Below are 16,477 nucleotides of genomic sequence, written 5' to 3'. Positions count from 1 at the left end.
TGATGGTGGCTGCTGTCACAGCAAGGCAGCCTCTGAAGGGATATGATAAGCCTGTGACAGGACTACAATAGGAAGTGCTGGGTGAGGGACTGGGCAGCTCTTGCACCGAAGCCTCCCACAGGGATGTGATTGGGATTAAGAATGGTACAGGAATGGACTATAATGCTGAGGAGGTTGGGTGTGTGATGGAACACTACTTTCAATGAGGTTTGAAGTATCTTGGGTTGGATGTACATCATTAATCTTATGTATATAAATGAATTGTTTAAACATATTTACATTTTACAATTAATAGATTAACATTGTGAGGTCCTTTGATATTGCTTATGTTGATATCCCCCTCACCCATCCACCCACCCCCAAAATACAAAATATAGTAGTCCCCTTAGTGTTATTTGAGAGGAATAGGCAATGTGCCATTACCAGATTTCACCATCTTCTTTCATTTTCAGACTCATCCATGATAATGCAAGGCATAAACACAAATAATACAGCACAACAAAGAAACTAAAATAATTCTAGACTAATGCAGGATAAAATTTCAGTTTGAATAAGTGACTATATTAGTTACAAGATACAACTAGTTTTCAAAGAAAAAAGAAGATGAAACTACAAAGTCTTCTCCTCCACCCCCCCCCCCCCCCAATCCTCCTCCCACTGTCAGAGCCTTTTAACCATACATTGTATTTGTAAAATATGGTAGAAACAGATGAAGCATGTTTCTTTGCTATGATAAGTCTGTACATGTTATCTGTCTTTACTGGAGATAGCACCTCTCTTTTCTTCGTCAAATAATTACAAAAAGAGATCATGTTTCTTTCAAGCACAGGTTAGTACTTGATTCACAAAGAGGCTTAACATACCTGCTTTTAAAAACATGATCCACTTTCTTCTTAACAGTTCCCAGTCTTTAGGGAATCCACAAGCAAATCCGTTTTTAATGAAGTGTGGTAAATCTGGAACAGAAGCCAAAATGGAAATGTCAATGAATGTTTTTCAGATATTTTTATATAAAAAACCTGATTAATGTACTAATGGCAAAACTTCTGACAATTTCTTTCACTAAAATCAAACATATCGGGTTATTACAAATTAAAAACAGTATAAGTTGTGGGAATACAACACTTCTGCATGAAAAGCTTAAAGCAAACAGAAAAAAGGCAAATAAGAATATCACAAAAAGAGATTACCAGTTAGACTAGTTTAGTTCAGAGCTAGGTACCATCAGTTTGATTAAAAGTTGCTAACAAGGGGCTCTTGAGGCTTGGGGCAGTCAGGGCAGGAATACTCACATTAGTTGGTTGGTTGGATTTCATCACAATTTCAAGGGTTACATGGTGCTTTTGTGCCTGAAGAATTCTCTCATAGATTTTACAGATGTGAGGCAGCAGAGGGAGTGGGGCTGAAGGGGGGGGGGGGGGGGTGAGGTGGAGTCAGGAGCTTCCAGGATTATTAACTGGCTTTCCTTGTTTTAAGATTGCTATTACCCATGTCTGCTTCCAGATGTTAATGTGTTGGTTGAAGATGAAGCAATTCACAACGAGTTCAAGCACCCATTGTTATATTTTAGCTCCAAAACACTTAATTTGTTGTACTAGAATATCATATAAGTCTTTGAGCCTTCTTCACTTTGCTCCTGTTAAGTGCCCTGTTTGGCTCTTCTGTACTGAAGGAGTTCCAAGTATTAGTATTTCTTCTTCTTCTTCATTGTTCCTATATATTTTGAAGTATAATTTGGAGGATTTCAGTCTAGGTGTGCTGTTTTCCAGGAGAGCCTGGCTATTTGGCTGGCAGTGGTAGGAACATCCTCCTGTAGATTATGAAGTGTTGCAGTTGAGATATCTCAAAGATTCAATTGCTCTTCCCATTTACAGTTCTTCCATTGCCTTTCTAATACAACTTGCTGTTTTGGCAATCTGTACTGAGTTGATTAACAGTTAGCTAGTACTACCTGTATGCACAAAGTGGTTAGCTTTAAATAGTTATACATATCTTTATAGCTTGTGTTCCATTTCTCATGATAAACCCTTGAGCTAATTGCACCTACAGCCTCTTGGAATGGACTGTCTTAGAACTTTGTTGCTGGTGTTATTTCAGTACTATTTTATCTATTATGCTAAGGAACATCTTCTGGTTTGCTTTCTGGATTTTATACCTGCGTGAAAATCTGACATTTGCAGATGAACATGTACATTACTTGAAAATATTTTTCCTGTTTTGGTTGTTTGATATAGATGTGCAACATATTTTATGCTCCAAGTTGTAATCTCTTCAACATCTCGGATTTTTAAATGACACAGGGAGTTTGACACTGTCAATCAGTTGTAAGTGGTTTGTTTCAATCCACTGAATAATGACCTCCCCATTGTTATAATCTTCGGAGTGGCCCCTTAAGTTTCTGTAACTGCTCAAGCCAGAACTAATGGCAGACAAAATTAACTGAATGTTAAGTCGTTGATGTTGTTACCAGAGAAATACATACCTGCTTCATTTTCAATAATATCTTAAGTAAATCTTCCAGAGATCTGCCAAAGGTATGACCCTACAAGCCATCAAGTTTCTATTCTGATAGGTTATTGAGGACAGAGTTATCTCTATACATTCCCATTTTATAACTTCCATACAACACTGTTTGATGTATACATGATTATTTCTAGCTGTTATGAAAAGAATGTTGGGTGGGGGGCTATGCTCAGTGCCTACATTTGAGGCTCTGACATAAATGTTCAGCTCTAATTTTCAATGGTCATAGTATGAGAAATTCCACGTTTGTGCAGGATTAGAAAATACAAGACAAAAGTACTTTTCTGAAACTCTTCAGCTGATACTGCACTGATAGTGGTGACTTACTACTGTATACTCTATTCTAGAAAAGTATACACAGCAGACTATTTCAATTTCTTTTCCTTTGCCAACTGCTGAAACAGGAACAATCGGATTGACAAATTCACACAAATAGATGATGTATCTACAGTGTTTGCTCAATTATGAAGATAAAATAGGAGAAGGCAAAGAAAACATGGACCACAGCGTACATATTTACTTTGTGCTACACTTTGTTCATCATACGACCAAACTTGATGCAAACAAATACAAACGCGATGATTAGTCTGCAGCCATAGAACATGTACACTGGTGTTCTTACTCTCTTGGAAGCAGGTCCTACTTATGTATTAGATATCCTATTGCTAGGTTACTGTAAATGAAACTTCAAGATCTTCTGTTGTATTAACTGCCATCAACATACAAGGATGGCTTGAAAAGTTCTTGGAACAGAACAGAAAAAAGTACTTATATCACCAAAACTATTTTTATTTTTCAATGTACTCTTCTTGTAGATTAATGCACTTGGTCCAACATTGTTCCAGTGCCTTGATCCCCTCTCAAAAATGAGTTTCCTCAGGCCTGCAAAATAGATGTCAACTCTGGCTATCAGTTCTTCATTTGAAGTGAAACTTCGTGCTCCAAGAAAAATTTTCACTTTTGGGAAGAGATGGAAGTCTAATGAAGCAATATCAGGTGAATAAGGCAGGTGTGGCAACAATTCATACCTCAGTTCATGTGATTTTGCCCTGGCAACGGCACGTGTGCGTGCGCGCATTGTATTGATGGAAGATGACTTTCCCTTACTAAATCTAGCCTTTTTTGCAAAACTTTTATTGCAATTTGCCCAGGAGGTTAGCATAGTATTCTCCAGTAATTGTTTGCCCAGTGGGTAGATAATCTACAAACAGAATTCCCCTTCCCGGTGAAGCGATAGTCTTTGCTTTCCTTGGTGGTGGAGAATCAACGTATTTTCACTGCTTTGACTGCTGTTTTGTCTCTGGGGTATAGTAGTGCACCAGAGTTCCATCTGTGGTCACAAACCGGTGCAAGAAATCTTTTTCATTTCTGCTAAAACAGGCCAAACATTCTTCCGATATGTCCATTCTCATGCATTTTTGAACCAGCATCAAGAGTCGCGGCACCCATCTTGCAGATAATTTTTTCATTTCTAATTATTCAATTAAAATGTGATACACCCTTTCAGATGACATTTGGCAAGCATGAGCAATTTCACACACCTTCAATCGGCAATCCTCGATGACCATTTTGTGCACTTTTGGAATGATTTCTGGAGTAGTGACACATCTTGGATGACCACTGCGCAGATCATCATCTAAGCTCTCCTGACAAAATTTAAATTCATTTGTCCACAGTTTAATATAAAGGAGCAGAGGCTGCCCCCCACCCACCTTCCTGCCCCCCACCATGTATTCTGGAAATCAGCATGAATGTTGTTTCCTTTCATACCTTTCTTTATGAAATACTTAATCACTGCTTAAATCTTGATTTTTTTCTATCTTCACAAATCACTACGTGGAAACAACAACAAAGCCACATCACTGCCACAGCTCTCTTCCAAAAGCACTTATGTGGCATGTGTTTACATGCAACAGTACAATGAATATCATGTAAACAACTCGTTGGGCTAGCGGTGACCTCTCATAATGATTCTGAGAAATTTGCATGCACGCCACCCTCATATTTCTTAAATACATTTCAGCTCTGTAGTTTTTATTGCAAAAATTGTGTACCACCACAGTCTCTGTACACACTAGTTGTACTCTAATTGTTGTGCTGTTAATACACACATCAAAAAAAGTTTTGCATCACCTTGGTTCTGAGAGTTATGGAACCAGCACAGAAAATTGGAATAGAGATCAACATAAACATCATTTCCGCCCTTTTTATTGCTCATGAAAACCACATGTTGCTTGTTGTATCATCATACAGCGAGACCTTCAGAGGTGGTGGTCCTGACTGCTGAACACATTGGTACCTCTAACACCCTGTAGCACGTCCTCTTGCATTGATGCATGCCTGTATTCGTCATTGCATACTATCCACAGGTTCATCAAGGCACTGTTGGTCCATATTGTACCTCTCCTCAACAGCAATTCGGCATAGATCCCTCAGAGTAGTTGGTGGGTCATGTTGTCCATAAATCCCGTGTCTTGTTCAATAGGGTTCATGTCTGAAGAACATGCTGACCACTCTAGTCAAGCAGTGTCATTATCCTGAAGGAAGTCATTCACAAGATGTGCACAATAGGGGCGTAAATTGTCATCCATGAAGATGAATTCCTTGCCAATAAGCTGCTAATATGGTTGCACTATGGGTCGGAGGATGGCATTCACGTATCATACAGTCATTATGGCGTCTTCCATGACCACCAGCGGAGTACGTCGGCCACACATAATGCCACCCCAAAACTTGAGGGACCTCCACCTTGCTGGACAGTATGTCTAAGGCATTCAACCTGATCGGATTGCCTCAAAACAGGCCTTCAATAGTTGTCTCGCTGAAAGCATATGCAACACTCAATGGTGAAAAGAATGTAATGACAATCCTGAGCGGTCCATTCGGCATGCTGTACCGCGATGCATGGTGTCATGGTTGCAAAAATGGACCTTGCCATGGACGTTGAGACTGAAGTTGCGCATCATGCAGCCTATGGCGCACAGTTTTAGTCGTAACATGACATCCTGTGGGTGCAAGAAAGGCATTATTCGACATGGTGGTGTTGCTGTCAGGGTTCCTCCAAGCCATAAACCGTAGGTAGCAGTCATCCACTGCAGGAGTAGCCCCTGGGTGGCCTGAGCGAGGCATGTCATTGACAATTATCTCTGTATCTTCTCCACGTTCGATCAACATCACTGTGGTTCATTCCAAGATGCCTGGACACTTCCCTTGTTGAGAGCCCTTCTTGGCACGCAGTAACAATTTGGATGTGATCGAACCATGTTATTGACTGTCTAGGTATGGCTGAACTACAAACAACACGAGTCGTGTACGTCATTCCTGGTGGAATTATTGGAACTGATGGGCTGTCGGACCCCCTCCATTTAATAGGCGCTGCTCATGCACAGTTGTTTACATCTTTGAGCAGATTTAGTGACATCTCTGAATAGTGAAGGGACTGTGTCTGTAGTACAATATCCACAGCCAACATCTATCTTCAGGAGTTCTGGCAACCGAGGTGATGCAAAACTTTTTTTGATGTTTGTATATACAGTGAAAATTGCTCATGCAATTTCCTGCTCCATACTAAACTAGACAAACAGAACACCTTTAAAAAGTGGCCAAAAACTGGTCGTTCTTAACACTTTTCACAAGTTCAGAGAGGAAATTGGCTTTGAAGTTTTCTGAGGGATTTTATTTACAGAAGTTAAGGCATATTTGTGAATGAACTGCATGGCTGAATCGCTAGCCTTAAAGAATTGTGGCTGGATGTTGTACTGATCACTGGTGTGAAGCTTGCTCTAGTCTTTCTCTTTTCACTGACCCCCCCCCCCCCCCCCCCAGTTCAATTTGATTACATAGATTAATTAAATATAGAATTCTCCTAGATCATTTAAATATAAAATTCATCAAATGTATACTATTTAACACTCATCTAATCATCACTTCCCTTCTTTTCTTCTTGTTTCTAACCACACATATTCCAGTTTTCATTGCAAATATAAAACTGTAATTATCGATATTTTGCATAAAACTTGCTATTAAAGAGTGTTTAAATTAAGAACACACTATAAATAAATTTTTGGGACAAAAATGAAAAATCAAATTCTCTTTATTGGGACTAAATCCACCATTTTACATTACACATTTGATCTCAACAAGCCAGAGTGATAAGCTTTGTTAGAAATATGGAAAACAATAGTTTCCATGACACTGTGCATATCATACAACTGCTGCATTATTATAGCTGCCACCATACCACTGCAATCTAAACAGAATTGAGTTAAAGGTTATTTTGTGAGAAATAACATGAAATTTAAGCTCCCAGATGTACTGGAATAAATGTACGAAGCTTTGTCATATGTCAATGTTGAATGCTGGCAGGATGCAGAAAAGCATGCACAAAAAATGGAGGAAAATAGTGATGCTTGAATGGCTTCATGGTTTCTCTGGTTGAATGCCTTGTTATCAACATAGCTAATAACAGTTCCTAAACTGTACACTATTTTAACTATATGGTGAAATCCCTGCAATACACTATTACATTATACATAGCTGGTGCAGAAAAATTGCCCTGTGTTTAAGTTGTACATCACTATGTTAGCTACTGTCAACATTATGTTATGTTTTCCGTATTGTCTTGTAAGAAGCATACTGTCAGAGTTTTGCTGTGTATTATTTCATTCTATTCAAAAATTAAATGACACTCAAAGCCATATTTTTTGTCTGCTCATCTGATTTTACATCATAACTGCCAATGTTCACATCACTACTGTTTAGTTGGGCCAGCTAACTGGCCAGTGCTGTCCAAGTTTAATGTGCTGGTAAAACTGTTGTCCTGTATTATCGTTGAGTCAGTGTGCGAGTGATACATCATAAAACACACCTTCAAGATATTAGAATGGCTGGTACTTAACCAAATAAGTGCCACCCTCAAAGTGAAGTCTATCTCACAACAAGCAGGCTTTCATGCTGGCAAATCATGCAGCAGTCAAATCTCGAATCTAACCCAGCACATCGAGGATGGTTTTGAGAGTTGTGAGATTATTGAAGTCGCTTTTGTTGATCTAACAGCTGCATATCACACTGTGAACCATAGGAAACTGTTAAAGGTCTCCCCCAAGGCAGTGTGCATGCTCCAGCACTGTACAATATCTACACAAATGCTCAGCCACTACCAGCGAGTACTAGGCTCTTCATCTATGATTATAAACCAGCAGTAGCTGTTCAGTGGATAACCTTTAAATAAGTAGAGGGAAAACTGTCTCTAACAATGGATGAACTCTCCAAGTACTATGATGACAACCACCTGAAGCCCAATCCCAGTAAAACTCAAGTGAGCATCTTCCACTTATGAAACAGCAAAGCGCAGCAAAAGGTGAACATCACATTATGAGGAGCAACTGAAACATTGCCCGACACCAGTCTATCTAGCTGTCACACTGGAAAGGGCTCTAACGTACAGGCAGCAGTGTCTAAATGTGGAACAAGAAGTCTTTGCTCACAATGGGATACTTAAGAAGCTGATTGGCAGCAGCTGGTGAACCAACCAGCCTGCACCTCCTAAGGGCTTCTGCACTTCTGCTCTGTGTATCAGCTGTCGAGTATGCTGCTCCTGTGTGGAAGCCTTCAGCTCATGCTGAGCAAGTCGATATTGCGGTCAATGATACTGCAAGGATCATCTCAGGATGCTTGAAGCCAACAACAGTGCTTAAATTGTATCCGATTGTTGGAATAGCCCCACCCAACATCTGGAGGGCCGCTGCTGCAGACAGTGAGAGAACACAGCAGGAAATGACCACTGACATCCTATGTACGGTCATCAGGCAGCAAGATCATGCTTTAAATTTTGCAAGAGTTTCATTCCTAGGACTGTGCCACTGGAGGAAGCACCAGAGGCAATTCATCTTGCAACATGGAAGAGCTCACTGCCTGTAGTGGTATCATCAAAAGAAGAACTAGCTCCTGGTGCAAACCTACAATATCCTGTATGGAGGTCCCTCAACCAACTAAGAGTGGGCCTCCCCTGACGCAAGACCAACCTGAAGAAATGGGGAACCCTTCCAGTGAGCGCAGACACCTCTTGAAACTGCGGTGCTGAAGAAGATCCAAGCCTCCTCCTGGGCAACCTGTGCACAGTACAGGATATTTAGGAAGGAAATGACAAAGCTATCACAGCTGTGGTTTTTTGGAAATGCTGACCAGACATGGCAATGAATGAATGAGCATAAAACATATACTTCTTATTGTACTTCACTGTACTCGAGACAGCTTGGCTTCCACTGCATGTGAAATGCAATCCCACGAGATTCTAGCACGTATGGAAGTATATATAATGTAATGTTTACATCAGGTTTATTCTTATGATATTCAGAGACTCCTATCATGAAGTACTGGTCCCACCATCAACAGAGCTATTAATTCAAATGTTATTGTTGAGTCCCAGTTTACATCTTTTGTGAGTCAGGAGGATAGAGAGGGTGGGGGGAGGAGGAACGAGAGACACACAGAGAATTTACACATTTGTAAAGTGGAATCTGTGATTTGAGTTCATTAAAAGAGCTTTGTGTTGCAGTTTTATCCATAAACCTAAGAATGTGTTGCATAGGTTGAAGAAACCACAGAAAGCCAATCTCCATCAGAATTACACAAACAATTTGTGTTTGACACATAATCATATGCTAATGTCACGTGTGCATAATCTGGTTTGAAGACTGGTCATTTTCAGGTGTCACATACATGTTTGTCATATATCTAGTACAGAGGGGCCTGACAATCATGTCATATCGCTGAAACCAGTAGCCTATAAAATAAATTGGAGATAAAATTCCAGCTGACTGGGTTTTCGATATTTTTTTACATACATATGGGCTGTTGTCGTAAAATTCTGCAAAGCAGAAATGCAGGCACACAAACTGCTCAAATCATGTCCAGCTGTCACTCAGAAAGTGTTAAACAATATAATGTTAAATTTTTATCAACATTCCACATCTGAAGTTGATTAAAGCTGATCACAGTTATTAATTATAAAATGATGAAACTTTGTCAAAGCATTTGTACCTAATAATAAATTAAGAGATTTGCTGCATCAGCTGTGGAAATGTAAACAGAGTATATTACACTCTTTCGTTTTTGTAAAATGTTTCATTATGGCCCACAGTTTACTAACTGTACTAGTCATTTATAAAACACTATTACAAAACAACATATTTCCATCACTACAATTCAAATAAGGAAACAATAATATGCCCACTACAGTAATGAAAATCCCAGAGTCATTTTCCCTGTATTTTAGTTATTGCTCTTACAAGGTGTAATGTGATGATATTGCTTAAGGGCATACTATTACCAAGTGATGGCCAGTCCGTCACCAGTGGAGGTATTGCACAATGCCCATGCATGTGCCCCGCAAACAGAGTAGTCTCTACGAACAGTGGTAGCCAAGTTTCGCAGCGGCAGTCAGTTTGTGTGGGACAGGTGGCTACTGTTTAAGGCACTTGCTTGCAGTGATCACCTTACACACACACAAAATGCCATGAAAGACACTACTTTTAGACCAGTATTTGCAGGTGTAAGAACAGGTGTATATTTAAACTGGTGATATAGTAACACAGACCTGCTTATCAGTATTATGACTTGCATCCAAATATCCAATACAAGTAACACCATGCAACAGCCTTCCTCAAAGTGTAACAGACATTCCATAGCCCGCTGCTGCTGCTGCTACTACTACTACTACTACTACTACTACTACTACTACTATTCTTGTATCATACTGGAAGAGGCAAACAACATCATTAACCAAAGTTCATTATCCTTCCGCCTAGAAGTGAACAACAGCTTATAACATAGACACAAACATAGAAACAAGCAACATACTGATATAAGCAGCTGCTGACAGCAAGTATGAACACAATATGAAAACAAGTGTCTGCTGAAATTTGCTTATAAAGAGAAAGGCTCCAGTATATTATGCGGCAGATGCCACGGCATGTGCGCAAGTCACACGGTCCACTGCAGATGGCCTCTGGTGGCCAGTCCACGCAGATGCCATTGATGGAATATACAAAGTATAGCGTGCCAGGGGTCTGGTGCCACAGCATGTGCCCAAGTACCATATCCAGAGTTCTAGCAGCCTTCTCCATGGGGAGAGAGCATTCCAATGATGTGGACATGAGGGCAACTCTCAAAATATCCACGGCCTCTGTGACAGACACCATAAACGATGAGTGTGGCATGGAAGGAGATTAAGGGCTGGAATCAGTGAGTACAGGTGCCGAAATGGTACGGCTGCGGACACATGTGGCGTCTGCTCCCCTGTGAAGTCCCATAAGAGAGGAACGGTAACACAGGTATCGGTAGCATCTCAATGTCCAGTTCTCGACACGATGGAACTGTGCCTACGGTGAAGGTGCTGGCATCTCATTTGGGGCCACCAGTGTCAAAGGGCCTGAAGGCACTGGTCCTGCTGGCACCAATGGCAGTAAAGCACTGTGGAAAGGCCCCGCAGCAGGCATCAGGGCAGCTGGACCCTGGAGAAAAAGCAGGAGGTATCAACCTCCACATGGAGGGTGGGTTCACCCCTACACCAGGGATGCTCTATGAGGCTAGGACAGATGGTGATGGCAGAGGCAGCAGGTATTGTTAAGCAGTACTGGTAGTGGTGCCACACCGTCAGCCTGCCACTGGTGTGCACAATATAGTGGCAGTGGCTTCGGCAGCTGTGGACCGTGGCCAGAATCCTTTTTGGTCTGTGGCCAAACACCAAAGCCCAGTCCGTGGAGCCAGTAGTATAGCACAGAGAGAGCTGTGCCTTCGGGCTTTGGCTGAGTGGCATGAGCAGATGCAATAGGGTGCATTCCTGGCAACCACGAACCATCTCGTTTGGAATCCAATCCCTGTAGGAACTTGACAAGCATCTCAAGGTCTTGTCTATGTAGGAGGCCACCATGAGGTACTTTTTCATTTGTACATTGAAATGTGTGGACAAGACATCCCATCTCACCATTACACCACACTGTGGACTATCACCTGTCAAGCACTTTCGAGACAGCCTGAATCATAGCTGCGGCTGATGTCTGAGGGCAGTGAATAACGTATGGAAATTTATAAAAAGCATGGACAATCAAAAACCTGGAAAAATTTAGGATGGGTCTCATGAAATCAATATGGACACATTCTCACATACTCTGCAGCACAGACCACAAAGAGAGTGTCACTCACAGTACTGTCTATTGTGTAGCATCAAGATGTACAATGTCAGCATCGATTCCCCGTCAAAACACAATAACCTGGTACCCAAGAACCCTCAATGTCCCCAATGTAGCAGCTGAAGCACATTCTGCTGTAAGGCAGCCAGAATCACAACCATAGACAACAACTCATCTGTAACTAAGACACAATCATCAAACACTGAAAGGTAGTGACATAAGGCAAAAGAGTTACGTAAAGAATCAGAAGTCGTACCCAGATGCCTGTCCGGCCAGCTGTGCTGAATGAGGTGAACAACTTGATGCAAGACCGTATCAGCAGTGCCAACAGCTGCAATCCAGGAGCCTGTAATAGGACATCCTTTCACTGTACATTGCACCTCAACATGAAAGTGAAAACAAAGGAGTTCACCCTAGTAAAAAATAGGATCTAGACCCCGTAGAAGGCAAAACAGCGCATTGGTGTCAGTTTGTTGCACAGTAGGCCAAAAATGAATTTCATACTCTTAGTGACTCAGAAACGAGACCCACCACTGGAGGCAGTGTGCTGCTTTGTTGGGCAACAAAGCAGAAGGGTTAAACAATCAAACCGAGGACTTGTTGTCAGTGAAGAGGAAGAACTTAGACCCATACAACACAATATGAAACTTTTTGAGTGCATAGAGTGCAAGTTCAAATGGTTCTGAGCACTATGGGACTCAACTGCTGTGGCCATCAGTCCCCTAGAACTTAGAACTACTTAAACCTAACTAACCTAAGGACATCACACACATCCATGCCCGAGGCAGGATTCGAACCTGCGACCGTAGCAGTCGCACGGTTCCGGACTGCGCGCCTAGAACCGCGAGACCACCGCGGCCGGCTTAGAGTACAAGTGCTTCCTTCTCAACTCAGGAGTTGCACTGCTGAGAGAAGTTGAATATTTATGGCAAATTAGCTATCGGACATTTGGAACCATCCTCACCTTGAAGTGTAAGAAGTCTGTGATGGAGGTGTCCATAGCCAGAATGTCATCGTAGCGCATATTGTGTTCTGCCACTGCACCTCAACTCCATGCCACGGTCTAGGTCACAAATGTCAGTTTGTTACCAATTATCATCACAATTCCTTTGTCAATTGTATGGTCCTTGGCACCATCATTCAGTTGGGTCTCGAAAAAGAGATTCCAAATGTAATGTAGATTTCAAAAGCTTGAACACACACTCCCACGTCGGTGTCCACTGATAACAAAGGTTCTTGTGAAGAGAGACAAAAATTCAGAACACACAGAGTCTAACTGCCAGTACGGAACATGTTCGGGAACAAGGTACACCTTATGTGAAATGGAAAAATCAAAGGTACTGAAAGCATCTAGACCAAACAAATGTGCAGTACCAGCATCCACTACCAAAAATCGAGGAACAAATCACAGACAATACATAGTGGGAGCCATAAATAGCCCAAAAGTGGAATGTACTGCTCATTTTAGGTTGCCAAATGTCAAGTAACTGGAGACACAATTAATGTCCACCTTCATCTCCACAGGAGGGGGCTATGAATCATACACAGACACTAGATGCCCTTTTTTCCTTCACTTGTTGTCAAGTCAGCAAGTGCTTAAGGAAAATGGCCTTACCATGTTGCACAAAAAAAAAAAAAAAAAAGTTCGAGATAGGAGAACGAGGTGCTGCCATTGCTGTGGTGGTCGCTTGGCATGTCACTGTGCAGTGTGGCATGGAGGCTGCATTTGTACAGCTGTCACATCATCCTCCCTGAGAACTGACCAGCACCCAACAACCAGGAACAGGAGCCACCACAGTGATGTCACACCGAGTCTCAATCTGATAACTAGCAGCACAAGATACGTAGGTTGGAACTTAAACAGTGGCAACACTGCTGTGGAATCACTATGCAATGGAATCTACTATTGTCACCGATAGCACACGTTGTTGACATACCTACCTTACCACCAACCAAACGGACTCGCCTGTACCACGTCACCGGCATGTGCACAATCAAGAGAAACACAGTCACTTCTGAGTGAGCAGTCTAATGTAACGGTGCCACTATGTTTTTGAAACAGGAACAATGGAGTTGGATCAAGATTGAATGTGCCAGAGGTTGTACAGTACGAAAGTGTCATCAAGGTCCTCAAGAGGCATGTGGAAAATTGGCATTTCCATACAGAACAGTGGCACATTGGGTAAAAGCCTTCAATGCAGGTCGGTAAACTGTGGCAGACATGCATCGTGCAGGTCGTCCTAGCATCTCTGAAGAAGAAGTGCATGCTGTTGCAATGTAAGTGGACAGTGATTGGTGCCACATGATTCATGAGCTCGCCCATGAAACCGGATTAGCACATACGACTGTGCTTTGCATCCTGAAGGAACGCCTTTGCATGTGAAAAATTGCAGCATGATGGGTTCAACATGACTTGATGGAAATGCAGAAATGGATGCATTAAGACACAGCTCAGATGCACTTGGAGCACTATGAGTGTGAAGGAGAGGCTTTTTTACACCATATCATAACACTGGATGAGACATGGGCCACATCGTATGAGCCAAAAATGAAACAACAATCCAGCGAATGGTATCATTATAGGTCACAGCGAAAGTTGAAAGTGCATCAGAGCCCAGTATGGTGAAAGTTATAGTGATTCTTGTGTACAACTGTGATGGCGTTAGCATAATGCATTATGTTATTCCATGGCAGACCGTCAATGCACAGCATTACTGTTCATTTTTGAAGCATCTCCTGTGACTAGCTTTGTGGAAGAAGCAGCGACACTTTCTGGGCAACCCACCCATCATTTTGCAAGACAATGTATGGGAACATACGGCAAAAGCTGTGGCTGCTCTGTTCGGTCGATGGGACTGGGAAGTACTGTACGATCCACCATACTTCCTGGACTTAAGTCCTTGTTGTTGTATCCACGGACCCAAACAACCAACCAACCAACCAACCAACCAACTCGTGCACGCGCGTCCTGACCATGACATCGCTGGCCACATTTCCTGTCTCAGCCGTCAACGTCTCATGGCGTTACCGCCGGCGGAAGAGGTCGCGCCATGGCTGAGCTCGGGTCCACAGCGCCCTCTGCCTTTTGCATATAAGGAGGAGCACTGGCCCCGAGACGGACAGTATAGTGTCGATTGTCTATTGATAGCCTTTCGTGGAGTTTATAGCGGAGCTATTGCAGTGTGATATTTGCTATTGTATTCGACTAGGCTCAGTACACGGATTACTCTTGAATATTACTTGGACTTGTATTGCTGGTGCACATTCCGTCAGAAATAAAGATAAGTTATCTCTTCATTCTAGCTGGCGCAATTCTTGTCATTAATTATTTTTTGGCCACCAGACATAGCTACATCCTGGTCACTAGTCACACTTTATACAATTTGTGGTGGCTGCCCCAAAAGTACCGCTGAGGACCTTGGATTTGGGAGCTGACACAAAACTTGTGACTTTGATTTGATTCCAAAGATGAAGGAACCACTTTGTGGCATTCACTTCAGAACTGTTCCAGAGTATGACAGGCAGTAGACCACACCATTCACACCATCAGCAGAACACGCTCTGCTAATGGTATACTATGCCTTCCACATCCCTGGCAACGGGTTCTACACAATGCTGGTGACTGTTTGAAGGACAGTAACAGGTGCTAACATGTAACTCTTTTGTATCGGTTGTGAATAAATAGTTGCCACCATTTAAGTTCCAACCCTTGTACCTTGAAAGATTGAACAATATTTAATACTTCACTCAAAGATGGGATTTCAGGTTGTAGTGCGCACTGACGCATCTCCTTTTCATGAGGCAACCAAATGATTGTGCCATTATCCATAGAACCGGCATAGGAATCGTGATGAGAATTGGTAACAAACTGACATTTGTGAATTAGACCATGGTGTGGAGTTCTGCCACCTCAGCCCTGTAGGACTGGGGGGCAATGTCAGAACTCTACACGCAATGAAACATGTACATTTAATGGTGATAATTTGACAACTTAAACACTTCATCAAATCAAAGTGATGCAAATTCCTTGAGTGTGGCTAACTGTTAGGTGCATCCATTGGTGCTCTTCGTTTTGAGAAATATGGGTGGTGCTCTTTCTTTGTCACACATTAAAAATTCCAATTTATCCAGAATTTTTTGTATTTTAAATCGTTCAGGACTGCTTAGTAGAAGAAATTCACATTTTTCACTGAAAAGAACATTGGAGGGTGTGATTTTCATTAAATTTAACAATGACGAGTCCAGGTGAGAATACCAACAACAATGAAAAGGATACATTGCTACTCAATGTGTCATCTTTATGGTGAGTAACACTCTTACACCTTTCATTAAAATCAGTGTTTAAGTTGTAAAAGTGAAATACCATTTACTGTGGATGCTTTGTTGGCATACTACTATACACTGAGTCCAGCATGTATTGTATAGTGTAGTGTTCTGTAATGTATATGACAGCCAGCAAGTTTTGTGTTGCAATCATTCTCTTAGAAAACTTTTGTCGTGGAGGAAATAATCTTCCTGCAGATGTTTCCTGACTCATTACATAGCCAATATATCTCTATTGTTTCCAATGTATAATACTGCTTGTAGTCCTGTCAAGTCGTAGTACAAGTTGATAGTGCGGCATCACAGTCCAGATAGGTGGAGGGGATAAACAAACAGTTGTAATGTTTGCATTTACAATGTTAAGACTTGGCCTGCACATGAAAAAAGAAATGAGACATAATAATAAACCCAAGCCATGTTTCAGCAAACACTCTATTAAC

At 41.7% G+C, this 16,477-nt stretch overlaps 1 protein-coding gene across 2 annotated transcripts in view; it reads right to left on the bottom strand.

The window, feature by feature from the left end:
- The window catches only part of LOC126213180 (uncharacterized), a 145,001-nt gene that overhangs the window by 16,920 nt on the left and 111,604 nt on the right, over positions 1-16,477 (bottom strand). For both annotated transcript variants that reach the window (XM_049940807.1, XM_049940808.1), the window contains 2 exons: positions 8,547-8,633; positions 864-956 (listed from right to left, as the gene is read on the bottom strand). In XM_049940807.1, coding sequence (XP_049796764.1) covers positions 864-956; positions 8,547-8,633 — 180 coding nt within the window. The remainder of the gene's footprint in view (positions 1-863; positions 957-8,546; positions 8,634-16,477) is intronic.

Source organism: Schistocerca nitens, chromosome 11 (genome assembly GCF_023898315.1).
Source record: "Schistocerca nitens isolate TAMUIC-IGC-003100 chromosome 11, iqSchNite1.1, whole genome shotgun sequence".
Classification (NCBI taxonomy): Eukaryota; Metazoa; Arthropoda; class Insecta; order Orthoptera; family Acrididae; genus Schistocerca; species Schistocerca nitens.
This window is presented reverse-complemented; position numbering and strand designations above follow the sequence as displayed.